The 26,165-nt window shown below is 57.5% G+C and overlaps 1 protein-coding gene across 2 annotated transcripts in view; it reads right to left on the minus strand.

Moving 5' to 3' along the window:
* Positions 1-427: 427 nt before the first annotated feature.
* The window catches only part of NOS1 (nitric oxide synthase 1), a gene marked incomplete at both ends in the record, with an annotated part of 34,508 nt that continues 8,770 nt past the window's right edge, over positions 428-26,165 (minus strand). Inside the window, 26 exons of one of the 2 annotated variants that reach the window (XM_082007809.1) lie at positions 428-550; positions 1,508-1,702; positions 2,253-2,401; positions 2,940-3,061; positions 3,358-3,445; positions 4,194-4,404; positions 4,641-4,810; positions 5,394-5,587; positions 6,122-6,200; positions 6,897-7,035; positions 7,459-7,633; positions 7,850-7,966; positions 10,248-10,306; positions 10,713-10,817; positions 11,263-11,407; positions 13,939-14,024; positions 15,110-15,304; positions 16,056-16,157; positions 16,885-17,059; positions 17,487-17,626; positions 18,119-18,260; positions 18,828-18,919; positions 20,178-20,340; positions 20,715-20,860; positions 21,364-21,501; positions 25,402-25,528. In XM_082007809.1, the coding sequence (XP_081863935.1) occupies positions 428-550; positions 1,508-1,702; positions 2,253-2,401; positions 2,940-3,061; positions 3,358-3,445; positions 4,194-4,404; positions 4,641-4,810; positions 5,394-5,587; positions 6,122-6,200; positions 6,897-7,035; positions 7,459-7,633; positions 7,850-7,966; positions 10,248-10,306; positions 10,713-10,817; positions 11,263-11,407; positions 13,939-14,024; positions 15,110-15,304; positions 16,056-16,157; positions 16,885-17,059; positions 17,487-17,626; positions 18,119-18,260; positions 18,828-18,919; positions 20,178-20,340; positions 20,715-20,860; positions 21,364-21,501; positions 25,402-25,528 (3,577 nt within the window). Of the gene's footprint in view, positions 551-1,507; positions 1,703-2,252; positions 2,402-2,939; positions 3,062-3,357; positions 3,446-4,193; positions 4,405-4,640; positions 4,811-5,393; positions 5,588-6,121; positions 6,201-6,896; positions 7,036-7,458; positions 7,634-7,849; positions 7,967-10,247; positions 10,307-10,712; positions 10,818-11,262; positions 11,408-13,938; positions 14,025-15,109; positions 15,305-16,055; positions 16,158-16,884; positions 17,060-17,486; positions 17,627-18,118; positions 18,261-18,827; positions 18,920-20,177; positions 20,341-20,714; positions 20,861-21,363; positions 21,502-25,401; positions 25,535-26,165 lie in introns of both variants that reach the window. The other variant, XM_082007808.1, reaches the window with a different exon arrangement.

Genomic DNA, 26,165 nt, shown 5'->3' on the forward strand with positions numbered 1-26,165 from the left:
GTACCAGCCGCCTGCACCCCTGGAGCCAGCCAGCCCTCCGCAGCCAGCGCCGGAGCCACCCCTCACCGCGGACCCTGCCAGCCTTCCGGGACATCACCCGCCGGCTTGCCGGCAGGGGAGCGGGGGCAGGCAGCGGGCAGGACTTTTGCTCTGCGTCACCATTTAGGTGGGATTGTCAGGTCTGAGCACGTCAGCACGACGGGTGCAATAGCCCGGGGAGGCCGGGGGGGATTTGTCCTGGTGAGGTGACAGCTATTTCAGGGAGACTGGCAGGCAGCACCCTCTGCTTCCAGTGCAAAAATCAAACGCCTTTTCTCAGCCTCTGCTATAAGAGGGACCACACGTGTGCAGAAGTTAACGCTCCCTTCCCCATCCCGCAGCCCACACGCTTGGGAGACCGTTGCAGGGGTTAAAATAAAGATGTCACTCACTCATCCGTATCTTTTTTGCTCTCCTCAATGAATGCAATAGACTCAGATCTAAGGCGATTAGTCACTTCATACGTACGCAGGGTGACTCCAAAAATATCCTCATGGTACCGGCTGTCATCCTGAAACAGAGGATGGGAGAGGGACAGTGAGGGGAGGAAAAAAAAAAGATTTACCAATGGTTGGTATTGGACTAGAACTTTGGTGCTGTGGGTAGGTACCAAATACACAGCAAGTGTTCTGGGGCCTGCCACAAGAGCTGGCGGGACAGCCCTGGCAGAGGGGCAGGAGCAAGCAGGGAGGTAAAATGACCTTCCCAAGGTCACACTGTGGGGCAGTGGCGGAGCTGCTCGGTGCATTAGACCTCCTCAGCTGGGAGGGGACTGCCTGGCCATCAGGGGCACAAGCAGCCCGAGGCCAGCCCATGTCAGAGAGCTTTTGCTGGCAAACCAGCTAAAAATGTGGCTCTGGGCTCCCTCGGCTCCCGGATGGAGTGTGGGGATGTGGTTCAGAAGGGGTAGTCCTGCAGGAATCGGGCTGAGTTATCCTCCTGGGCAGAAGCAGAGCCGTTCAAGCACCTGTCCTTGGGCCTGTCCCCCAAGCTGAGCTCACTTCTGCTTCAGTTGCAACATCTGCAGCGACGTGTTTGCCCAGGGGCAGCAGCCAGCCGGCCACACAGAGGAGATTCGGGGATGGGGACCCACGAACTGCCCCGTTAGCTGGCTGCCACGACGGAAGGACAGCAGGGACTTTACCAGGTGAATAAGCGCGGTCTGGGCTACCAAGGGCGCCCCGAAGAGCTCGTACGGGTGTTCAGCACAACACCAGGCTCACCACGGGAGCCCAGCGCGGGCTGAGGGCTGCAGCCTGGAGCGGAGCCGCGGCAAAGCGAGATCCCTTCCACCGCGCACCCAGGGATCACGCTCCCGACCCCTCCCGGGCGCAGGCAGTGTGGGTGGGAGCCGCGGTCCCCGCCGGCACCCATCTCCTCGGTGCTGCCCGTGCTGCAGGAGGAGGCAGCCGGTGCGGCGCCCGTGGCAGCAGCTTGCGCGGCGGCTCGCGGCGCGGGCGCTACGCACCCGCAGCTTGCTGAGGAAAGCGCCTGCCTCCTCCGCCGACATCTGGCCCTGCTGCCTCACGATGCGCTGGATGGTCTTGAGGACGTCCCCGGCCATGGTGACGTCCCCGCAGACGTAGATGTGGCCTCCCTGCTCCTTCAGCGCTTTGAAGACGGTTTGGGCCAGCTGCTCCTGCAACACGTCCTGCACGTATTTCTGAGGGAGGAGGAGGTGGGAGCCGACGTTAACCCCAGCGTCTCAGCCCCGTCCCGCTGCGCGCCCCGGCCGGCTCCGTGCCCACCGGCTGCCTCGGAGGCAGCACTGCAATGCGCCCACCGCTTTGGGGGAGCGTTGCTTGCGCCTCAGAGCACCCACGACGGTGGGAAAGAGAGAGGGAAAGCAGCGAAGCATCGTTTTGCTCTTGCACTTTCACGCCTTCACCGAATACCTCATCGCCCGGCCCGCTGGGGTGGCGGCGGGGGCTGAGAGCAGACGTTGGCACTGGCTCTGGGCCACCCCACCGGGCGACAACCCTCCTTGCAACGGAGCAACGCGGGGACACATCCAGGCTGGCGCACGAGTGGGGATGTGCCCTGGGAACGGGGTTGCGCTGGGAAGGGCATGATCCCGCACGCTTACGCAACCAGCGTGCCCCGAGGCGTGAGCCGCTGCGGCTGTGCCAAGGAACTGGCTCCTCCACGCCGTGCCTGCTGGCCACGGCTGGCCACGGCTGGCCACCGGGACCGGAGCAGTGCCCGCCACGCACCTTTGGTTTGTCTGGCTCCCGGGAGTAGGCTGTGTACAGCTCCCTGAAGACACCCTGGGTTTTGGCGAAGAGTGTCTCCTCTCTGTAAATGTGATCGATCCTGGACTGCCGGCAGCCAAATACCAGGACCATAGGACAAGGCTTCAGACCTGGGGGAGAGGCGGGGGAAGCGGTTAGCGGTTAGCCAATACCTGCTGGCTGCGAGCCACCGCCCAGCACGAGCCTGCCAGGAGCTTTCCCTGGCCAAACTGGGAGGGAGGAAAAACCAGCAAGGAGGAGGTAATGCGCTGCCTGAGCCAGCGCGCGACCTGGGATCACGTGGCAGGGGCACTTGTGCCAGGTTTTGGGGAGAAATTAAACTTTTTTTTTTTTCCCCTTAATGGTCCAAATCATCAGTGGAAAATGCATATTTTACATAAATTTGCACTACGTGTCCTTTAAAAAAAAAAAGAACTCCGGCACTATACGTCTGCCAGGAGAACTTGCAGAGTTTCACAGGAGGGTTTTCATGGGGTTTGTTTGGGGAGTTTGGGCTGACCTCCAAGCCTGCACGTGGGTCAGCCCCTGCTTCGAGGAGCCCTTTGCCTCTGCCGGGGCAGCCTGGGCAGGAGGCTGGACCCCCATCCCCACCCCACCAGCCCGGGTTTCTCCTGAGATGAGAAACAGGAGGAACAAGCGTTGACCCACCTTTCTGCTGGATTTCAAAAAGCCGCTGCTGCCAGAAGCTCCGGAAAGGGGCGATGCCGGTGCCGGGGCCGATGAGGATGCAGGGCACCTGGGGGTCCTGGGGCAGGTGGAACCCGGGCGCGCTGCACACATCGAAGACGCCGGTTAAACGCAAGCAGGACGCTCCCTCCCTCACCTCTGCCCGCGGCAAGCTGAGACACCACCCATGGAGGGGGTGTAAAACATGAGGGGAAATCCCAGTAAGTGGCATTTTAGTGCAGAAGAACTGGACCCGAGGGGGGACCCATTTGCTCAGAAGTACAGCCCTGTTTTCTCTGCACCCTTAGTGCTTTGCAAAGCAGAATCGAAGGCAAAGAGCTCATCCTGCGAGGGGGCTCACCCCGTCTTTTTCACCCCTTGCCTTGTGTGGACCACTTACCCTCTTACGAAGCAGGGCACTACTTCATCGGCCTGGATCCGATTGAGCCAAGAGGAGCAGACTCCATGGTGGATTGGTCCTTCTCCATCTAGGAGGGGAGAAAAGGAGGTCTGTACTTGACACACCGGCCAACTACTCCAGCTGCTTTCCTTTCTGGAAACCCTCCCTGCTGCTTTCCACATGAAGACCTCACGGAAAACTTTACTATCTCTGCATCCATCCCCCGCGAACATGGTAGAAGTTTGGCACTTGGATCCCTCTGTGGGGTCACCCAAGATCACCCAGGACCCAGCCCTGGGATAGCTGGACCTCCACATGCTTGGGAGGCACCCAGCTTCTCTTTGGTGCTTTTTGGCAGAAGCGGCATCGTGCTGTAGTGCTTCCGGACACAAGCCCTCCATGGCAGCCCCAGCCAAATGGCCAGCGTCTTCCTCTGTGTCCTGCCTGCTGCAGGGGTGACGGCGCTGTGTCCACCTACACCACGACCAGGATTGCTTGGACACATCAGTGCTTGCACAGGTACAGAAATCTGGCCGGTTGTGGCAACATGGACTTTGGTGCGGGCAAACAAATGATCCCACATGGAGCTTGGAGCCATCGTGGCTGGTCTGTTGCTGGTACCTGACTCAGATCTGGCATCTCTGCCCTTTGACGGGTGGTCATCCTCCATAACATGGGACAGCAGTGTTGAAGGAATCTAGTCACTGCAGCAGGTAGAAAGGCTTTAAAACAGCATCCCTCTGCCAAAGACCTTGTGGTGTTGCCCCTGTGCTAATGCTTTTTCCCTGCTCTCCACGCCAAGCCTGTCTCCGCTGACCCCTGCATGAGCACGGTACCTCTCGTGCGATAGGAGACCACTGCCACGGTGAGGTGGACCTCGCCTGGGTACATGTCTGGGGAGGAACTGATGGAGTAGTAGCGTGGTTGGAGGAGGGGGAGCTGTGTGAGCAGCAGCGTGGAGGGCATCTGTACTGAGGGGAACTCCTCCAGCACCTCCACGATGGTGGGGTTCTTGGACCACTTCCATTCCTCATACTCCTGCAAGCCCTGCAGCCGGGGGAAGAGAGAGGGAGGGAGGCAGGGAGGGAGGGAGAGAGGGAGGAGAGTGCTGCAGCATCAGCTTCTTCCAAGCCAGGTGCCTCCACTGATATCCCTGTGGCAAAGCTGGGGCGGGCGTCACTGCCAGAGACTCAGCCCAACCGCAGTGTGGGATGAAAATGCCCTGGGGTTCTGGTTGTCCCCAAGGCCTTGGGGAACTTGGGGCTTGGGGTCTGAGGCTTTACCTTGCTAAGGACCTGCAGACGCTTCTTCTCCTTGTCACTGGTGGCCAACAAAGCAAACTGCTGCAGCAGCAGGGGTGTGGGAGGGGTGGTGATGTCCAAATAGTACTTGAAAGCCTGGAAGATGGTGCATGGTGGGACACGGTTCTCGTCTGTCCAGTTGCTGATGACACCTGCCAGGAGGGAATTCAGCACAACCATGGGATCAGCTGAGCATAAGAGCCAAGGGGGACAAAGCCTTGCTTTCATTCCCCCTTACCGGCTCTGAGACAGTGAATGATGAAGAGCTGGAAAGAAGAGTCAATGAGATATCCTCATGCTACAACAAACTCAAATACGAGTCTGATACGCCACCACGTTCAGCCTCGGTCACGCTGAGTTAATACTGTTTTCCATCTCCTGTTACACTGTGCATGGCAGTAGGGTGTCAGACTTATCCCTGAAATACGGTGTCGGGATGGTCCATCAAGATCCCTTAACTCTTCTTTCCAGCCCTAGACGTTGCTCTTGCCATGAGAATATAAAGACCTTTAATTTTTCTGAAGAAGGAGGAAACATCTTCTCCCCAGGGCCCTGCTCACCCTTCAAACCCTTGCCCTACGCTCCAAATGCAGATGAGCAAAGGAAGGTTGAAGGAGATGCTCCCAATCCAGGCACATGCACCAGTGAGATGGGAAGTGGTTTCTCCTCGAGGGCTACACCTACCTCCCTGAGGAGCTACAAGAACCACTACAAGGGACGGGTGGCCCTGGTTACCTAGAGCTGTGTTCCTCTCCTCCAGGAGCTCCACCTTCACCAGCTGGTTGGCCGGAGGGGCGTCTTCAAGCCTGTCGATCAGGGCATTGACCAAGTCTTCATGGTTCCCTGGAAACACACCCAGGTGGTCCCCGGGCAGGTACTGCAGTTCCTGGTGTCCGTTGGTGTGGAGGCGCAGGAAAATCGTCAAGCGGCTACGGGGAAAGGAGAAAAAGCAGGATGTGTTTTGGGGGAGCCCTCCGGGGAGTCATTGAGCTCTGGCCTCAAGAGCCGCTGGGTGTGCTGGACAGTGGTGGCATCTCCGAGCCCTGGTGCCCCACCGGGCAGGTCACCAGAGTCGCAGCAGGGAGCTGGAAAGGACACTGCAGCGCCCGCCTCCCCTGCCGCCCACCCACCCTCAGGGACTTTTTAAAAGGGAAAAAAACAGTTTAACCTCTTGCTTCAGCAATTTGATTCTTTCTTTGCGTACACCCTGCCGCTCCACAAGTGCGGCCACCCATCTCCTCCTCACAGCCGGTTAATTCAGGTAGCAGCAGAGATTTCACCGTCTAGGAAGGCAGGAATCACCCTTCACTGGGTTAACGTGGCTTCCAGCCTTGGTCACAACTTGCACAACACGGCACCGTGGGACACGCAGGGGCCACGGGGTCTTTGCAGCACCGTGTGCCTGGGGGCTCGGGCGCACCACGGGCGCGTTCAGCTCCCGCAGGTCCCGGGGAAGCTCCTACCTGGACTTTGGGCTCTGCAGGTTCTGACGTGTGATAAGCCGGGCTGCGTAGACGCGTTTTTTGTGGATGCTGTACAACCCTGCGGAGGAGGAGAGCGAGTCAAGCGGCGCAGCAGAGCACGGCCACGGTAGGCGGCTCCTGGCTTTCGCAGGGCTGTTGGCTGCCGCTGCGGGTTCAGCCCTTCGGACCGGGGCATGGGGAACACCAGGGAGGAACCGAACATGCGTGTCCCTTCCGTTAGCGACTGAGGAGGACTCCGAAACCAGCCGCAGGAGGTGCGGGGACGTGCCCTCACGTGCGGGCATGCACCTCTCGCTGCCGGTGCCGCCCGGCTGGTAGCGAAGCGCCTGAATTTGGGAAGAGCTAAAGCCAGTGCGGCAGATCATCAGCTGCAGGAGCCGTGCTGAGGGGCCAGGTGCCGGTGGGCTGGACCTGCCGTCGCACCGCAACGCTCGGCGGAGCGGCATTTGGACAAAGCGAGCTTGGAAAGCTCCCAGGTTTCCAGCTCTTTGCTGCAAAAAACGGGGTCAGGAGGAGGGAGATCAGATCATAGCCCAACATCTCGGTTACAGACACAGCCAGGGACCAGCCAGGGGCGGCTGAGACCATCACAGACTCCTCCTTGGGCATGTGATGGAGGCAAGAGTGCAATGCTGGGAATTTAACACAGAATAGGTAAGGAGATTTGGCCCCTCTGCCCCAACTTGAGCCCACGATGTCTTCTCCTCCCCCTGCCCCATGCCCAGAGCCCTCTGGGGTGGTCCCATCTGCGTACCTTGTGTGAGTTCTGGGGCTTCAGCCACGTAGGTCAGGCGAAACTTGCTCCTTTTCCAGCTCCGGTCGTTGCTGATGAGGGAGTTGTTTGCTTTCTCGATGTTGACGTCGTCCCCCACGCAGAACACGTCGCACGCTGCCTGCAGCACGCACCAGGCTCTCAGGCATCTTCCCGCTGACCCTGGGCTTTCTGACCGAGCCCCACCACCCGCTTGGTCCCACCCACGTCAGCCAACACACGGAGGACATAAACATGCACGCGCCGGTGGTGTAGGGCTGTGCCAGCGGCCATGGGCACCTCTCACGGTGCCCTCCTCCCCGGGGCATCTGGGCTAGCACCGGAATTCAACGTAGCCCTCGCCCTTTGGCAGTCAGCACAAGCCAGAGCGTCAGCTCCACCGAAATACGGAGAACCTCTTTATTGCGGGCCGGAGCGATGGACGGGTGTCCCGGTGGAGGGAAGGAGAGGCTGGGTTTCGATCCAGCTCTAACCAGCAGCTTTGCTTTGTCCCTGCGCCCCGCTACCCCCTGCTCCTCCCCGGAGCACGAGGCGAGCGGGTTACCTTGAACACCTTCTTGGCCCAGGTCCTGAAGGACTCCTCTTGGCCACAGAGCTCATCGCCTTCTCCCATGCGGAGGATCCGCTCTCCACCCAGCTCCTCCAGGAGAGTGTCCACCGCCCGGGCAAAGGCGCAGAAATGGGGGTAAGCACGTGACCCCAGCCCAAACACGGAGAACCTGCGGAGAAGTGACACAGCGGTGGCCATCGAGCTGGGAGGGACATGCCGATGCCTCCCGCTCCTGCTCCACCACAGCCAACACCAGCACGAGGGAGCGTGGAGGGACCTGCACGTTGCAAAAATACGTCATGTGTTAGGTGAGAGCTGCGGTAGGAGAAGGAGGCTCTGCGCAGCACCGGCTCCTGCCCCAAGAGGTTGACCCCGTCCTATTTACCTGACATTAGCCAGCGGCCCCGTGCTTTCAAAGTTGTCCCTGGGGTCGGGGCCATCGCTTGAGGATTTCCGCGCGTCCGAGTAAGAGGAGACGCTGTTGAAACGGACCTTGTAGCTCCTGCGAACGGCAACAGCACCAAGTATTACGGCGGTGGTGAACGCGCGTGTGGTTCCCACCAGCCGCGCGCTCGGAGGGGACTGGGCTGTGGAGGAGACCGAACCAGAGCGGGCTCAAGCTAAGGGCTCGGTGTTTCCTGAGCAAGCCCCGCGGTCAGTGGCTGCGGAGGAGAAACGTGCTCGCTCCTGGGGGTAAGCCGTAACAGCCCGCATGTGGCATCGCCCCAGCTGGACCTGGTCTGCTCCCTGGGGTCCTCCAGTCACCTCCCGGCGGGCTGGCCCAGGTGTTGGCCACCACATTGTCCCCAGAGGTGCAGAGCTGACAGGACCTTCGGCTTTACCTGTCCTGCCCTGGTGGCACACAGGGTTGGGTATATGTCTGAACAGATATTCCGAAGGCTTTTTCATTCATAGGAAGTAAAAAAAAAAGAAAAAAAGGAATGAGAGAAGAGGGGATGAGGAGGGGGAAGGGGAACGGAGAAGGAAATCTGACAGCAGCAGAAGTATTTCTGAATTGAACCATCTTCAAAAATTGCTCTACACAAGAGTTTCTAAATATACTGCCAGAGCAATGAAGCAGTAGTGTGTGGGTGAGTCACAGCAGAGCTCCTGCGTCCGGCTCACCATGCAGAGGAGACAACCCCTGAGCAAAATTACTGCCAGGGTCGCCGAGCCGCGCGCTCCACCTCCGCTCCAGAGCCCCCTCCTTTCTGCCCAGACCCCTCGTGCTCTTCTGCTTCGCCCCACCCGCAGGGAGCCGCTTCTTTCTGCGCGGTGCCGGGGCCGTGTCCCCACCCGGGGTTACGTGGTGAAGGCAGGGCAGCACAGCCCACCGGTTTAGAGGGGCCTGAAGCCCAAATTCCCCCGCGGGTGCTGGGCCCCAGGGTGGGGGAGCAGCAGCTTTTGCTGAAATGAATAGGTCTTTGCGGCGGGGACGCCTGTGGAAGGACGGGCTGCGTCTGAACAGGAGTGGGGTCTGCTACCGCACGGCTCTTCTGTCTCCTCTGCTCCAGACGAAAAAGCTCTCGCCCTTTTGATCTGTCCTCGCAGGTCGCCGTTTCCAGCACCCTGACCACTTCTGCTGTCGGGTGACCAAGCCACGGGCTGCCCTGGCTCTTAGAAACTCCTGCCAAGTCCCTTAAATTACATCTAGAGGTGACTGGGATGGCCAGCGCTGAGCTCCGGTGCTTTTGTCCTCCTCAAACCTGCCCGGCTTGCGGCGGGTGGCACCTCCGCACCCAACCCGAGCGTTGCATCAACCCAGCCCCAAAAAGTGAAGACCCTTGGGGTAGGAGCCCGGCGGGGGTCCGTCAAGATGACTCGGCTGCGCAGCAAGGAGCCCACGCGGGGGCTGCTGCCGCGGCGCCGGCGGTACGAATCGGTCCCTGCCCTGCTCCGCGACCCCGCCGGCACCGCTCTGCGCCGCGCACGCAGCAAGTCGGGGCGGTTAAATGGCACCGCATCACCGGCCAGCACTGATTCTGCCTTAATTAAGGACTAACCTTTTGGCGGTTGCGAGCATCGCTGTGTTAACTCAGGAGCGACTCCAGAGCAGAGCGGCATCCCAGTTAAGCAAAATAAATTGTACATGACAGCTTAAAATAAGAGGAGGTCCCAAAGGATTAACACTTTGCCAGCTGCCCTCGCTTCCCAGCTGCTGGGGCATGCACTGAGATGCTTGAGGCTCATCTTCCACCAGTGGAGGATTTTCTAAAACCCCAGACCCTGTCCCCAAGATACCGGTTCCAGACTCAGTGTTATAAACATCACATCTATAACAGCTCTTATTTTCCCCGAGAAACATTTTCACATGATGCGAGGAGTTAAATTTGGTTCTCAAACCCTCCCTCACCTCCATCCACATCGCTGGGAACTTCCCTCTACCTCCAAGTCTTGCTGTTCTGGTGTCTCCTGGACAGCCCCAGCTCTCAGGTTTGATGATTTTGGGGGAATTCCTGCTTTTATTTGTTGGCTTGTTTATTTTGTTTTTTTTTTTCCTAGATGGCTCCCTCTTACAGCCGAAGAGAGAAGCTTTAAAACACCAGCCCAGGGAATTACAAGCCTGACTTGGTGCCCTTGTCCTCCCTGGGACCTCTGCCTGCTCCATCCCCTGGTCCTCCAGGCAGGTCTCACCCCTTGGACCTCTGCAAACTTACAGCTTGTGTGGGGGTTTCGTACTCCCTTCCCAGAGGAGGGAAACAGAGAAGCAGGCTGTCCCAGCTGCAGGGCTGCCTGCTTGCTGGAGTTGTGCCTGGGTAAGGAGGGGTTTGGGGTGCTCTTACTTCCTCTCCTCCAGGTTGGAGTTGGGATTCTTCATCTCCATTAATGCGCAGCCAAATTTCTACGGAAAAGAAATTCAAAAAGGTCATCGGTTTTGCCAGCCTCTGCAGGAAACGGAGCGGTGACCAAAGCCTGGGCTGCAGCCCTGCTCCCTGCTGGCTGTGCCCCGCAGCCTGCGCCGCTGTTGTGCAGGGCTGGATGAGGTCGTAGCTCCCCGGCACCTTTTTGGTGCCATGACATCAGTTGTACAGGATCAATTGTCTCACAGCGAGGAATAAGGAGATATCCCCATTTCAGAGCGGGCTGGAGGCGGGCAGGCACAGCACCAGGTGTAACACAGAACCTGGACCTGTTTTGGGCCATTCCGGCTCAGGCTGAGCAAAAAGAGGACGCTCCTCCCCGTTTCCCACCACCTCTCTTCTGCCCGTGCCCCTGCCGTGGTCGCCCATCCCTGCGCTCTGTCCTACCTCTCCGTTCTCAGGTGGGTCTCCATTGCCAAAAGTGCTTGTGACCACCAGGACCATGGTTTCGTGCTCTAGGTGCACGATGTCGTACTCGTCCATGGACATCACCTGGGAGCAGCAGAAACGTTAGCCAGGGGCCTTCGGTGGGGAGATGTACCACCAGCCAGTCTCCCGGGACGGGCCCCAGCCCACCTGGGGATGGACGCAGCATCTCCTTGCTGACTCCATGCCAGCGCACAGGTGGAGGTCTCCACATGGGGAGCATGAGGACAAGAGCCTCAAGGGACATGGACAAACCACGGGGCTGCCACCTGAGCTGCCCCCAGAAGACAAATGTGTGCCACACTGCCTGCAGGAGCATCAGCTGGAGATGCTGCCCAAGTGCAGGCTCCAAGCCAGACCCAGGAGGTCACACCCTGGCAGCTGCTGAAGACCCTTGGCAGCTGGGATGCTCCACGTGCATTGAGCCGCGTATTGCTCCAACAGCCACGTGTTTCCTTGGGCCACCCAGGTGCACGCATGGTCTTGCAGGGGCTGGGAGCTGGTACAATACCTTAGCATCGAAAGCGTGCTTGAAGATTTCACACAGAGTTTTTGCATAGACCTGCGACTTCCCTGTTTCAGTGGCATATAGGATGGTCGCTTTGACCCTCTTGGCCATGGCCTGTCCCATCAGCTTGGCTGAGAACTTCACAGCTCTAGGAAGCAAGAATAAATCCCGTAAGAGAGCTTGTTGCCTTGTCGGTGCCTCTAGCCCAAATTATTCACACCCTTTTATTTATTATTAAATGAACAGCCTGCCTTAAAAACTGCAGCACTTTTTGTTGTTGTTGTTACATGCCAAACAGGGAAGCTGTGGGAGAGCCTGTCTGTCTTGGTTTGCCAGAGGGGAAGACTAGATGAGGGGGCTTGAAGACAGAGCTGAAGTACCTGAGTGGGTACAAGGAGGAAAATGCTAAACCGAGTGTGGAGCTGCCCTTTCTGCAGGGACAGGGAAACAGAAAAAGGATGAGGGGCAGCAGTCGCTGAAAGCAGTGACCAGATAACCTCCAAGGAGAAGCTGGAGACCACCCAGAGCTCCAGCTATGGGAGGAACAGCGTCTTCTCCATCTCCTCTCGTCTTTAAGTCCTACCTGGCTGCCTTTCTGCAGGAGGTGTCCTCGCCCAGCAGAAGCACCTGGGCTCCACTCCTCGCACACAAAGCCCCGAGATGCCGAGAAGCTCAGGCGAGGCTGTCGCGCCTTCGCTTCGCATCCCAGCGTCACGATGAGCTTTACCCAGGGGAGCAGCCCTCCTGCGGCCGAGAGGTCGCCCGGTCATTCGAGCGTCGGCGGGGCTGCGTCTATCCGGCTGCCTCCTGTGGCCGCAGCCGTGACTGGATGCATTTGCTCCAGTTTTCCCCACCGGCTCAGCTCCGGCAGAGCGGCCCCGAGAGGTCACCGGCCCCTCCAAATCCCCGCCGAGGTGATGCAGCGCGGGGAACGCTGGCTCCTCGTCTATGCCGGCGCTGCTGGCTGGGCTGGCGTCACGGGTTCGGCTTGCACGGTTGTCACGGCTTGGGTTGCACCAAGCCCAGCGTGGCAAGTTTGTTATTTTAGGACCACTCATAATGACGTCGGTATTATTTTTCCTAAGTGGAGAATATCCTCACCATTTCTAAACGGGCCATCAAGCTTTAAGTGGAGCCAGCAGAAAGGCGGGTCTGGGTTTAGCCTGGTGCGTTGCAATAGGGAAGGGGCAGTTTTCGGGGGGTGGAGGGAGCGCAAAGCATCTCTGTGGCCTTTGCGGGGATACGGGCTGCTCGATTCACTTCGGCGGGGTGATCGAGCTCAGCGGGACTCCTGCATCCCCTTCAGATGAGCTACGGGGAACGGAGATTGCAGCTGCACTGGTTACACTGGGAGAAGCCTCGCCTCGCCCTGCCCCTCCCGCCAAGGAGGGAAGAAATGCTCTAGTTTTGGAAACTTACTGGTTTCCCCCCCAAAAAAAGGCGAGGAAAGAAGAGGTAGAAACCCCACCAGGCTGGTATGTCCTGGCCCCTCCAGGCAGCTCCCCTCCACGCCGAAGTCAGCCTCGGGAGCGTTTACGTCTGCTGCTACGCCGTCGCCCCGTCACCCCTCTGCGTCGTTCCGCAGGTTAAAGTCGCCCCTTCGCCTTCCCGCGACGGCAGTGACCCCGGGCCCGGGGCTTGCCCTGGCCCCCGGGCGGGCAGGGACTGCAGGTCTGAGCGCTCCGATTCGGCCAGAACCAGCAGAGCCTGCGGCAGCCGAGGGAGCACGTTCCTCAGCTGCTGGTCACGTTTATGGATGTGCCGTGGAAAACAGCTTAGGGGAGGCGACAGCTGAAGGGTGGGAACAAACTGACCGTAGGGACCCGGCGAAACTGAAGCGTGGGGAGATGCCGTGAAGAGCACAAGGTCACCCGGCGGCCTGGCCGCAGACCCAGTCTTGGTCCAGAGCTCTGCTGCCGCGGAGCCAGCAGCTCCTACCAGAACCTCTCCGGCGGTGGCCCGTGGGGGAGGCATTCGGGCCAGGACCGCCTAAAGGGTCCAAATTACACTTTATCCCTGCCCCCCCGCTGACTAGGAGCTTTGGCAGGGGAGTGGGACTCCGCGGCCCATCACTAGGGTTCAGCTGGCCATGAAGAGCAAATCTCAGCTTGGCCCCGACCCATCTGCTACTTGTAGGGAGATTGCTCCTTCCTATCTCCCCCGCTCCTTCCGAAGTGGGTGTTTGGAGGTTTAGACATGCACCGGAGAGAAGTGCTCCTCAGGTAGCTAAGAAGTCAGTGAGAGAAAGAGAAATACGGACACAAGTTTCGTCTCGCTTGTGCCGGCATGGCCCTGAACAGCGATGGGTGATGTCTCTGCCCCAGGAGGCTGTGAAAGGAGAAAGAGGCAATACACCCCCAAGAAAGGAGCAAGCCATTCCTGAGCATTGAAGACCACCTTACTGGAGAACGAACCAGCTTGGGAGAAGAGACTATATGCAACATCTGGTATTCAGCTGGTCACACACCTTTTGGTGGTCTAACGGGGTGTTCAAAGGACTGCCTGTTCCTCCAAACGTCCCTCCTGGCAGCTTAAAGCCTCCAGTGGCCTGAGATCCAGGCTCACACCCCATCAGTTTGCACACTTCCGTAGGGTAGCGCTATCGAACACAACAGAGCTGCCCAAAACCGGGACCACCCCCAAGCCCTCCAGGGCTTTTCAGACCCCACGGGTACTTACTTTGCTAACTTCTTAAAGCCAATGGCCCTCTTCTTGGTAGGTGTCCCATTGACCCCTTTCCAGACGTGGGTGTTCCATGGGTCCGGCTAGGAGAGAGAAGAGCAGCAGCAGTGCTCAGAGCTTTGAGAAACGTATCCGCAGCACTGAGCGCCGAATTCCGCTAGTCAGGAAGGGGAGGACTAGCTGGCCTCTTCACAGCTCTTGATCTCCCGTATAGATCCCTGATCCTTGGAGCCCCGTGGGTTTCTTGGGGCCGTTGGGCAATGAAGTGTGCACAGAGAAATTGCAATGTAATAAAACTTTGCTGGCTTGTAACAGCATCTGGCCAAACGCCTCCTCACCTCTGAGATGAGCGTTAATAGGCCACAGGCAAAAAGAAGGCAGCCAACGCCAGAAGGGAAGAGGTGATGGAAACACATCCTTCCCCCTCCCCAGCCCATGGTTTGTGGGTTTTTTTCTCTCCTGAGAGGGCCCTTGGGAAGGGGAGGCAGCTGGAGCAAGGAACGAGCGCACAGAAGCTAATTCAGTGCCCTCGCAGGCGGCTGTCTGTAATCAGGGCCAGGAACCGTCGGGGTTCCTGGTGGACTGGTTGTAGGAATGAACAGACTGCTCCTGTGCTGTGATTGTTCCTTAAGGGCTCTTGACTAAAGGTCACATTGTGTGAAAACCACCGGAGCAGGGATGGTTGGCTAATGAGGGCATGTTTGCTTAGGGGCCTTTTCCCCCACGGTCTGAAGTGTTAAATACTCAAGCTGCTGGACCCCCGAGCTGGCAGGAGCCGTCCATTCAAACCTGCAGGCTGGAGAGTGGAGGGATGTGGCGACCGCCAGGCCGTTTCCCCACCTGCCCACCAAAGTGCAAAATGAGGCACTTCCAAAGGGAGGAGCTCTGCTTAGTTCCGCTTCCAAGGGTAAAAGCTGGGGCCTCAGGTGTCCCGTGTTCCCAGGGAGGGGCAAAAAGCCGTTCCCTGGGGGAAGGGTGTAACATCCAGGGGGTTATTACACCACATGAGGGGGAACCATCGATTAGATTTGTTCATGAACCTCAGTGCCTCCAGGGGCGGCTTGTTGAAGGGAGTAGACGGTGTCCCTCTCCGAGCTCCAGCTCCCACCCTGCTCTTGGCCATACGTTGGGCAGGCAAGACCAGTGGAAGGTAGGGTGCGGACAGTACCTGGTACTCAAAGGAGGGTGTGAGACGGTAGTTGAGCATTTCTTGATGGAAAACTGGGGTGATGCTGCCAGACATTGGTGGGACAATCCACACCCAGTCGGCAGGACAGCCTCCACGGCATCGGTACTCATTCTCCATGTGCTTGATAAAGGACTCAGTGGCTGAGTGGTGATCCACAATAGTCACTTTGTCGCTCTGTTGGAGGGCAAAGAGAGCAGAGCCAACAGCTGTGGGTTCACACACGCCAGAAGGCAAAAGCCAAGATTTTACATTTGGAGCTGTTTGACCCGAATATGCCTCACTCCCATGGTCTTACAGGACTGTACCTTTGGAGATGACACAGCATGGCTGCTGACCCTGTTCTTCCCAAGGAGGCTGTGAAGCTGCCCTTGACCTTCCTGAGTAGCTGCGCTATGGGATGGCTGTTCCCTCTGTTGGCCCTGCTTGGGCCAAGCAAAGACTAAGATGGCATGAACGGGATGGAGCATCCTCTGCTCAACCTCTTGAGGAACTCTTTCATGGCTTGCACAACTCAAGGAGCAGCTCTGATCCAGCTCAGGGAAGGGCTACCACCCTCTGAAGCTGGGTTGCCAAGGACTAGTTTTGCTACTCAACCTTTAAGTGCAAGCGGAAGGAGAACCTGGGCCAATTCTTGCCTCGTGGATGGGACAGAAAGGCTGGATCTTGCCCCCTCGGGGCACTCCCTCTGGGCTGGCAGAGCTCAGATGCTGGTAGTGCTGTCTTTGCAACATCCCGGGCACAGAGATTATTAAATTTCACTGCAGGCTCCTGAAACAGCCCAAAACTAGGAAGGCATAGCCCAATTTCAGCTGAGTCTATCGGCTGCTGCCGTTGTCCTTGGGCAGACGTCTCCACCCTTGTCCCATCCAATACTTGTGTCCCTCAAGCCTGACCCAAACACCACAGAGTCATGCTACTCAGGTACCTGGAAGCTGTACAGCACAGCAATGTTGATCTCCACCAGGGCCTGGTCCTTCCACAGCGAGGAGGTTTTCCTCATATCCAAATTCATTTTCTTGGCCACTTGCTGTAACAAAGCACGGGAGAGGGTGAACGCTTTTAATGGCCAAGAACCGAGGACTGAAGATCTCTGCTTGGGGAGAGGAACCCAGCGGAGTGACCCAGGCTGGCACAAGGCAGCCGCAGGGCAGGGCAGCACGCTTGCGACGAAGGGCTGACGTTTTGCCTTCCTCTGAGAAGATGTGGTCCTGCCTTTTGCTCTCCAGGACAGAAGCAAGGCCAGCCTGGCCTCCCTTCCTCCCCTGGGCACAGGAAGCTGACTAAATGCTGCTGGAAAGGGCTGTCAAGAGCAGTTGCCCTTTGTGGGAGGGGAGGAAATGGGTGGGTCTGTGGGACAGCAGGAGATGGTGGTGATCCATGTGCTGGGAGGAGCAGACCCCTGCGCTCCTTCCCGTGCCAGACCCACTGCTGCTCCCAAACTGCTCTTTCTCAGGTCAGGCGTCTGCTGACCCATAAGATGCTTTGAGAAGTTTAGGGATTGCTTAACAGGCATCAGACTTGCTGGGTTAAGTAACAGCTGGATCCACAGGACACAAAAAAACTTGCCAGCCCATCACGCCCTTGGCCATGTGGCTCCAGGAGAACATAACTGCTCTTTCTAAGGGAGACTTGGATCTCCTGTACTCTCCCACCCAAGGCAACACCCTCCCAGCGCCCTGTCCTGCTCCCCAGTAACTTCACACACACCCACTGCACCCCAGGAGCACCTGGCCTCCTCGAGGAGGGGCAATTACCTCCAATATGTTGTAGCGAGAGTTGTCACAATAGTCCCGGACCCCAATCTCCGTGCCCATGTACCAGCCACTGAAGGGGCAGGCGGAAAACTCCAAGCCGCCAATCTCCAGGAGCATGTTGGAAACTGCTGGCAAACCATACCACTTCAGGCCCAGGTCCTTAAACCATCCAAACCTGCCGGGAGACAACAGGGTCGGGCAATCAGCTAGACCTGCCCTGCCCAATGCAGGCAGGGGAGCGGAGGAGGTTGCTTTGTTATCAGCCACCAGGCTGAAGGACGTGTGAGCAGAACGGTTCCCGGAGGCAATATCTCCCTTAGGGGCTGCTTAGGGGGAGACAGCGATATATCAGGAGTGGCGTAAGTCCTGGGAGGATTCAAGGAAAGGGAAACCAGCCCTGAGGCAAGGACACAACTTGCTTTCCACCTCCAGGTTCTGCCAGCTTTACATCAGAGGGGAGGGAAGAGCTGGAAGAGGGTCTTGGGTAAAGCACCCAAGCCACGACAAGGGAAGGCCAAGCACATGGGGTGGCTTAGGGTGAAACCAGAGGAGCTGAGTCCTGCTGATCCCCTCGAGCAGTTCCAGGCCTTACTCTGACTTACTTGGGGTGCCGGATGGGCACTTCCAGCACAAGCTCCGGGGGGATTTCAAAGAGCTCTGGATCGTTGCCATTGGCTTGGAGGAGCAGAGGCAGGATATCGAAGCGCCCGTGCGGTGCCTTCCACCCTTGCTGAATGCAGATCTACAGGCCAAACAAAGGCGGGTTTAGAAGTCCCAGCAGATCACCTGCTTTTCAGGCTTTATGGGCAGGGGGTTGCATGGCACTGAGCAGGGTCTCCTAACAGCACCTCTACTCAAGCCCTTGCGGGTGAGTAACAACCTCCATCCAAGGGAGACACGACATGGGGTTGCCTGTCACAGGCAACCCATGGCCATGTAAGGGGGATTTGGGCTGAAGATGAGCCTAGAACTAGATCCCCAGGCAGCATCACGGCTCTGAAAAAGCTGCTTACCCTATTTGTGCCCGTGATGTTGAGGGAGAAATTGGGTGAGAAAAGCAGAGGAGTTCGGGGAAGGCTGAGCAGAGCACCAGCTTCACTTGGCGGCACTGCAGCGGATGCGATAAACCCTGCCTGACCCAGCACCCTCCTCGCTCTTGGGATGGTCAGAGCTTCTGCTTGCCCCCACCAGCCCCATGCTCGTGGTGCCCAGGACGGTCGGCTTCCGCCGGTACCTCTGTCAGCTCCACGTTTGCGGGGTCCCCCAGGACAGTGCCGTCGGGCTGCTTGTAGCCAGCGTAGCGGATGAGCTGGGCGTTCCAGATGCGGAAGTCATGCTTGCTGTCCGTCCGCTGCGGGAAGATGGTAATAGCAGATCTGGAAGGAAGAGGCAGCCGGTGAATGACGAGGGAGTTGCAAGGGGACAGGACAGGGGCCATCGGAGGAACAGCCAAGTGTCGTGGGGGAAAGGTGCTGCCCCTGCCCACCACCACCCTGGGCACCACCTCTGCTTGTGCCCCGCACAAACCCCAGGCATTTATTACGCTTCCTTCATCGGAAGAAATTGTGGCCAGCTGCACCCCAGCTCTGGAATTTGGGGTGTTTCCAGCAATTCAGCTCCAGGCAGCAGCTGGCTGCTCACGTGGGGTTTCAGTCAGATCTGGAGAGCAGTCCGTGCTCTGCATTTGATGCAGAGTACAGGAAAGGAGAAATAATTGGAAAATCTGCCCTTTGAGGTCCCACAGAGAGCAAGAAGAGATATGCTTGGACCAGCAGGACACCTTCCCCTGATATCGGGTCCCTCTAACGCTCCCCAGGGCAGGTGCTGGCTACAACCATCCTGTTGCGCGGCTAAAGGAGACGATGTCAGCAGGGCCCAGAGCGGGGTTGACACGCATCCAGAGGCCGTCGGATATAAACCCTGGTGACTCCCTGGTGGCTCACCTGAGGTTCCCTTTGTTGGTGGCGTATTTGATGTGGTTGCAGATATAATTGAACATGCCGTGGGCCGTGGTGCAGTCCCGGGCATCAAACACCTGAAACAGTGGAAGCAATTGTGGTGATGCTAAAGGATGCTCCAAGTCCTAGGGCAGAGGCAAGCAGAAGAAACATAGCACAGGGAAAGTCCTAGAGGCCACCATGGCTCGTTAGGTATCTAAAGCTCCATAATTATGTGTTCCCTGCCTTTACAACATGTGGATGTCTAATCCAGCTGCCCCTTCTGCTCTGGAGAGGTGAGTCATCTGCTGCTCAGGCAAAATCCCCCTCAGTCTAGTGCTCTCAACCTGCTGCTGTTCCTGGCTTATCCACCAACAGTTTTGGTTTCTGCTCTTTGCCTCTTGTAGATCAAGACTCAAAGCTGAAATAGGGTAGGTGTCAGTCAGGCCTGGGATCCAGTGAGGGTGGGGAATCAAAGCAGCACAGAATGGCTTGGGTGGGAAGGGACCTTTCAAGGCCATCTAGTCCAACCCCCCTGCAGTGAGCAGGGACATCTTCAACCAGATCAGGGTGCTCAGAGCCCCATCCAACCTGACCTGGGGTGTTCCCAGGGACGGGGCATCTACCAAAGGATGGGGAAACCAGGAAAGAGGGTCAACAAGAGGCTTGAAGACAACTTCTTGCAGAAATGGCTCCCCGCAAGGTTCAGATATGCCAAAAGACACCGTGGAAGAGGAGAGCGGAAGGCTGAGCTGGGAGCGAAGGAGGCCCAGCCTCCTGGCCCCAGGCAGTGCCTGCACCCTGTGCAAAGCAGCCACAAGAATTGCTCAGCAGCGCTTGAGCTGTGCTCCAGGTTACAGAGGGAGTCGTCATCCCTGTACCGAGGGGTTCCACTGGAGATCGCTGGTTCGGATCCTACTCTACGCTTCCAGCTAGGCAAAAGGGCACTGAGCCAAATCTTCTCCTGCCATAGCATCTCTGTACCAAGGATGAGCGTGTCCTGCTGCCTCTCCCCAGGCAGAGCAATAGTTTTGGAAGCAGCATGTAAGATACTGGGGCAGCATCTGATTTTGGAAAATGTTCTCTGGAGCGCCGGCTTCCAGCTGGCCCCGTTTCAGACGCAGACACCTCAACTACACCTACCCCCACAGATGCTCTTCCAGCTCCTGCTGTCTGCCCAGCCTGTGCACCCCCAAAGCTGTCGAGGAGAGCACAGCTGCCGTGTGCTGAACACCCGCAACTGTACCCGTCTTGTGCTTCCCCAGGTATTTGAAGAGCAACTTTTGCCTCTCCAAAACTCCGGTGCACCCTTTGGCAGGTCACCTGCCAGCTCTTTTCAGCTGTGCCGGTGCTCACCTGCAGCTTGGACCACTGAATCCTGCCCACACAGCGCGCTGCATTTCTCCAGGCATGCTTGGCTCCATAGATCAGCTCTGTGTCCCGCAGCTGGTAGGTATCAGTGGCTTCAATCTCCCTGGTCACTTCCTCCAGCCGTTCCATGTGGGCCTTGGAGCCAGATCTGCATGTGCGGGGAACGGAGGAGACGGCAGTCACCAATCACCTCCATCACCTCCGGCAGTCACCTCCACCGGGTGGCGGGCAGGGAATCCTGCTGCTCTCCACCTTGGCTCTTCCTTTCTTAAGCACACGTGCACATATACACGCACACGTGTGTGCTTTCAGGTAGACGACCAAGTGCCAACGGGAGAGGTCAGCAGTTCCACAGAGGCACCCAACAAACACTAGGAATGAAGCTCCCCCGAAGAAGCAGCTGAACGTGGAGCACCACGGTCTCACCCTGCGTTGACTCGCGAGTGTAAAAGATCGGATCGTACGTGACACCTCAGCGTAAGCAGCAGCCAGGGCCTGCGACCTTCGCCAGCCAAAACTTACCTCTTTATGGAGGAGTAGTACTGGTCAATGAAGTCCTTAGCCAAGAGGAGCACCTCCTCTTTTGTCCTGGTATCCTCTGACTTGCGGACGTGCTGGCTAGGGGTCATTACTGAGCCCATGCAGATCTGCTCGGTGCACGCGGTGGCCTGGTGAGACAGGAGACAAGCGTGTCTTGGGCTACTGCAGCACTTTTGGCTACATGAGCTGGGCTGGGGGAAGTCCACAGTTAGCCAAGCAGAGGTTGGTGGCATCTTTGACACCCAGGGACACTTCCAGCTGCTTTGTTTTCACTGTTGTGTTTTATCTGTATAAAACTATTTGTGTTACCTATTGGTAACAGTTGTGTTACCAGACAGCTCAAGCATATGCAGTCATCTCTTGTCCCACCTGGTACGGACAATCGAGGCTCACTAGGTTCTTACCCCAGCTTGCCAGAAAGTCATAAAACTTCTCCTGATTTATCCCAGATGGGCTTCCCTCTCACCCAGCTTATTGCACCAGAGGTTTGAAATTCAGACACTCCCGGAGACAAGAAGACTGGCCTGAACTCATCCAGTTCTGCATTTCCAGGTAAAGCCATCTTGGAAACACTGGGATCCACTCAATTACGCTCAGGCAACTTTTGGCCGGTCCCATCAAGTCTACTCACCATCGCCGTCTTGAGGTGCAGGGTGTCGTGAAGCACGGAGCCTGTCTCCCAGTTCTTGATTTTGACAAATCGCGGGCATTTGGAAGGACTTCCATTCGCTGTGTTCTTAGTTGGGGACTGCCGCCCGGATGGCGGTGGCTGGACAACAGTGAAGACCAGGCACAAGGTTAGTATTCATCAGCGAGATACAGGAAAAAGACCACGACAACAAGCAGCATCTTGTGTTAGTGGATGCCTCTGCTTAAATCCTAGTGATAGATAGTGAGACAAGGTATACGATCTAAGTACTGGCAGCGTCTGGGGTCCTACAATGGAGCAACCAACTCTCAATGCAATTGAGAAGTCACCTCTGTTTACAGAACAGCCAAACCTGTAGAAAAGGAGTTAAAAAACGTGGGCAGAAGTGGCTTAGGGGAAGGTTGTGTTCAAGTTTCCCAGTGGTAGACTCACCTCACTAAAATATACTAGTTGTTTCTTTTTAAGGAGCATCACCTGCCCAGGTTTTACACGCGCCAAGCCCTGCCTCACTGATACGAGCACCATGAGGTAGAGCCAACAGCCGACCGTTCCTCCAAGCAAGCCCAAAGGCGCATCTCCTTTGAAAGAAACGCTGGGAGATGGTAGGAATAAGGATGGATAAGTGATGCGAGTGGGAGGGCTGCTGAATTCCGCGTGCTTGGATCACTTCGGTCTCAGCTCTCAATCTCCAGCCCTCCCTGATACTCTGCGTCAGGCTGTGCTCATCCAGCACACCTTGAGATACGTACCAGCGTGAGGAAGAGCCTCGGCCAGCAGAGAGCTTGTAACGAGAAGAGCTGGCTGCAACATCTTTTATAATATCTAATATTTCTACTGTGACCCTTATTCACCCCAAGCACTTAAAAACTTAAAGTGCAATCAGTGTCTGCCAGCGGACGGTGGGACAGCGAGATCCGCGGTGGAAAGCAGAGACGTTTCTTCTAGGGATCAGCGCTCGCAGCAGGGTGTGATTCAGTCACGGCGACCGCAGCGGAGACCTGATCCCACACCAGAGCGTCCCGTCAGAACCTGCTTACATTTGGCACCGCTCGGAGGCTGACATCTCTGCGAAGTAGATCTGGGCTTGGACCGAGTCGTGGTGTAGCCGTCCTACACGAATCCTGTAGCTTGTGGCCCTTCCTAAATCCATCTGCAAGGTTTTTTAAGGATGGCACTGCCTTCAGCAGAGCTGTGCGGAGCCTCAACCCTCCTTTTCGGTGGCTCTGGGCGTTGCCGCTCGTGGACTTGCAGCAAAGGTACAAATGCAGCGTTGCAGCCTGAAGGACCAGCTGAAGAAGAGCCAGCAGACGGTGGAAGAAGCTCTTGTTGCAGAACAAGCACTTTCGCTGACGAGCAAACCCAGGAGGGAGAGCAACGGGGGCCACCAGGACGACAAAAGCAGACGAGGCTCCAGCTCTAACTTGTTCTTACTTTGCCGGGCAGCGGATGGCTCTGCTCTTGCGAAGCGGAGCGCGATGGATGCCTGGCTGATTGCGAGACCGACGCCTGGGCTGAGCAGACACCGCTGCATTGCCCTGGTGGCAACGTTTGCCGTATTTTTTCGCCCAGTCCTTCCTTTTACCCTACGCTCCACACTTTTTTTTCCTGGAAAAATAGGGATTGTGCTGTCAGGCAGCCTGGGGCTCACGGTGTAATACCATGCCCTGAAAGCGTATGCTGGGAGCAAGAGACGGAGGACGGAGGGGAAGGGAGAGCTTTACGACCGGACCCCTGGTAGGACCCTCTTTGGTCCCCGCAGTTTCCGAAAGCCGCTCTCTGCATGCCCTCAGGCTACGCCGTCACGGGTGCCCGTGACGTTCCTCATGTCACAAATCCTCTGCTCTTCCCAAGCAGCCTTTTGAAGTCGTAGCCCCCGAAGCCAGATGAGCGCACGGCCCGTCTCAGCGTCCCCTTTCCATGCCGCAGAAATCAAATAGAAGAAAGACTTCATACGGAGCTCAAAACCAGTAGTGAATGAAAGGCACCTCCTCAATGTAGCCCTGGAAAAGCACTATTTTTAAGTTCTTTTTTTTTTCAGTTTTGGGGAATCTGACCTGGATTATGGCAGTGGCAGTTCCTGGTCATTTTTTCCTGCTTGTTTTACTCTTTCAAGAGAATTAAACCATTCCTGAGCACTAGCAGCATCCTGTGCTCTCTGAACCAAGCCGGGCCGCCCTTAGGACCAAGGGGGATCATCTGCCGTCGTCCTTCTGAGCGTGGCCGCTCTGTGAGGTCGGTAAAACATAGCCGAAAGCCCCGAAAGCGCAAACAAAACCGGTCCTCGCCTGTACCTCCACCTGCCCGACGGAACTTAGAAGCACCACGCAGAAAGCGTTGGTTGTGTCCAGCACCGTCGCAGAGCGGCAGCGGGGAGAGCGGCACCCAGAGGAGGCCATCCAGGCTGCATTGACCCTGCTAGCTGGGAGGCTGGTTTTTGCCGTTGTAAAGCTGTAAATCATCCTCACAAGCGTGGAGCTGATACAACTCCCTTCCCCTTAACAAACAAATCGGCCCGTAGGGACGGAAATACGGAAATACGCCTCGCGCCGGAGCCGGGCTGGTGCAGTCACAGCGTCTTTCCATGGTTTAGAGCCGGGGACTGGGCTCCTGGGAATCAAGCAAAACACACTGCAGGATTTTGCGAACACGGAGGGATAGGGATCGATGCCCAGCGGGTCCTTCGGCACCTTATTACGAGCCTCAGCGAGCATTCCCCACCCGGCCAGGCGGATGCACCAGCTCCTGCTTTAAAGAACAACGTGTATGAAGAGTAAGTTCAGTTGTCTCGACCGCACGGAGCTCCGGGGAACGGCTGCAGGGAGCGTGAGGGAAAAACCAAACTGCCTCCAGAAAAGCAGGCGTACGGATCTGGGGATAAGAGGGATAAAAAGAAAGCTGCACATCTAGCGAAAAAAAAAAAAAAATTTAAAGAGTTTAATAGCAGCTTAGGACTGGGGGTTTTGGCAGCCCTAACGTGGAGAGAAATTAAGCTCCGAAGACAGGAGGTTATAAAGTGCTTATAGTAGCAGCCGTGTACATGCAAGGAGCTTAGGAAAGGAGGCGGAAAGACAGTGTCTTTCCGGAGCTGGGGCAAAGGGACCAGAGCAGTGACCTGTCCCTGGGCGAGAGGGGCTTGTGATACCTGCCCGAGCGCGTTAACCGGGACACGGGGCTGCCCAGGGGCGTCTCTCCGGCTCGTGGACGAGCCCATCTGCGTGTGCCGTCGTGGGACGATGCCCGCCGTAAGGCCGTCCGTGCTGCTGGGAGACCTGAAGGAGGGCCTGGGCAGAGTTAAACCACCGCAGCCGAGACCGTTGTCACCTCCGCGGGCGTGAAGGGACCGCGTCACCTCCAGTGACCTCGCCTCGGGCTTCCGGCTTTGCCTCTCGCAAAACGCCCGTGAAAAGGGAAGGCACCCGCCGGCAGAGCCCTGCCGCTGGCTGATCCCATCGGAGAGACGCGTTTGCCTGAGCAGCCTCGGCAGCGCTCATGCACGTCATGTTTTCCCCGAGGTGATTTTTCTGGCCTGGCAGAGTCTGCCTTACGTCTCTGGCTTTGCTACAAACGCGGAGTTAATCCACTTTTGGCAAGGAAGCCTGAGAATTTATGTCCATGGAGCGCGAGGAGATGAAAAGGCACCGTACAACATATTATCCGAAGTGCTCTATTGAGTTAGCGTCGTGTGAATCAAAACGGCTTTAACGCCGCAGCTCGGCTTTTTGCCACGGAAAAGGACGACGGTCCCGAGGGAGGTTTCAGAGTCCTGGTCCCGGGCTGCGCTCCCTTCCCACTCTGGCCCCTCGGATGAAGGGCATCGTTCTCCAGCGACCCTACACCCTGCCCGAGCCACGGGGAGTTCGGCTCCTGGACCAAACAGGTTCCAGCTCTTGGGATCCGGAGGTCCTCAGGGTAGTATGTGTAGTCCTCGCAGGTTCTCCGTGGCGTGAGAGTCCACCAGGATGGGCCGTGCACCCTCAAAGCCCCCTCCCACCCAAAGCAGCCTGTGCCACGGGCTCTTACCTGCTCCTCTTCGGAGTAGGGGTTGTTCAGGACCACGGGCACGTCGCTCTTCCCCCACCGGTCACCAAAGACACGGTCGTTCTCCATCCGAGCTGGTAAGGCTTTCGGTGGCTTGTTTTCTCCTTCCCTGAACCTGAAGGGTGAAAAGCCGTTGGGGTCAGCGGGCTGGAGCGCGGTTGGGTGCTGGGACCCACAGGGGCCATGGCTCGAGGACCTACTCCCGCGGGAGGGCAACCCGACCACAGTGGGAATTTGGCCGCGCGGGCGAGCGCGGTGCCTGCGAAACCACGGGAAACCCCTGCCCCGACGCTGGCTCTGGCGCGGTTACGCGCCAGCCCCCCCCCGCACCCCGAGAACCAAGCTGGAGCCCTGCGGAAGCAAGCGGGGAGACGGGGAAAGGCGAGCCGCAGGCATTTCCAGCTGCAAAGCCTCACAGCACAACCTCACAGCAAAAAAATTCACGGCACAACCTGCCGGCACAACCTCCCGGCACAACCAGCCGGGTTTGCAGAGCAGCTTGGCGTTTACCAGCGGAGGAGAGGGAAGAAAAAAAACAAACGAGAAAAAATTAGGTGGCTCCCAGGAGGGAGAGAGCGCTCGCTCTTCTCTCCCTGACCTTTACCAAGGATGCAAATCCCAGCGAGTGCAGGCGATTTTACTCAAGCAAACTGACGGATTGCCTCCACGGAGCCGGGGGCGTCGGCAAGGCGGGGGGCTGAGGACGTCCCCAGCGCTGGCTGTCCTGGCCCACGCAGAGACTGGTG

This window comes from Phaethon aethereus, assembly GCF_964289735.1.
Source record: "Phaethon aethereus genome assembly, chromosome: 17".
Taxonomy (NCBI): domain Eukaryota; kingdom Metazoa; phylum Chordata; class Aves; order Phaethontiformes; family Phaethontidae; genus Phaethon; species Phaethon aethereus.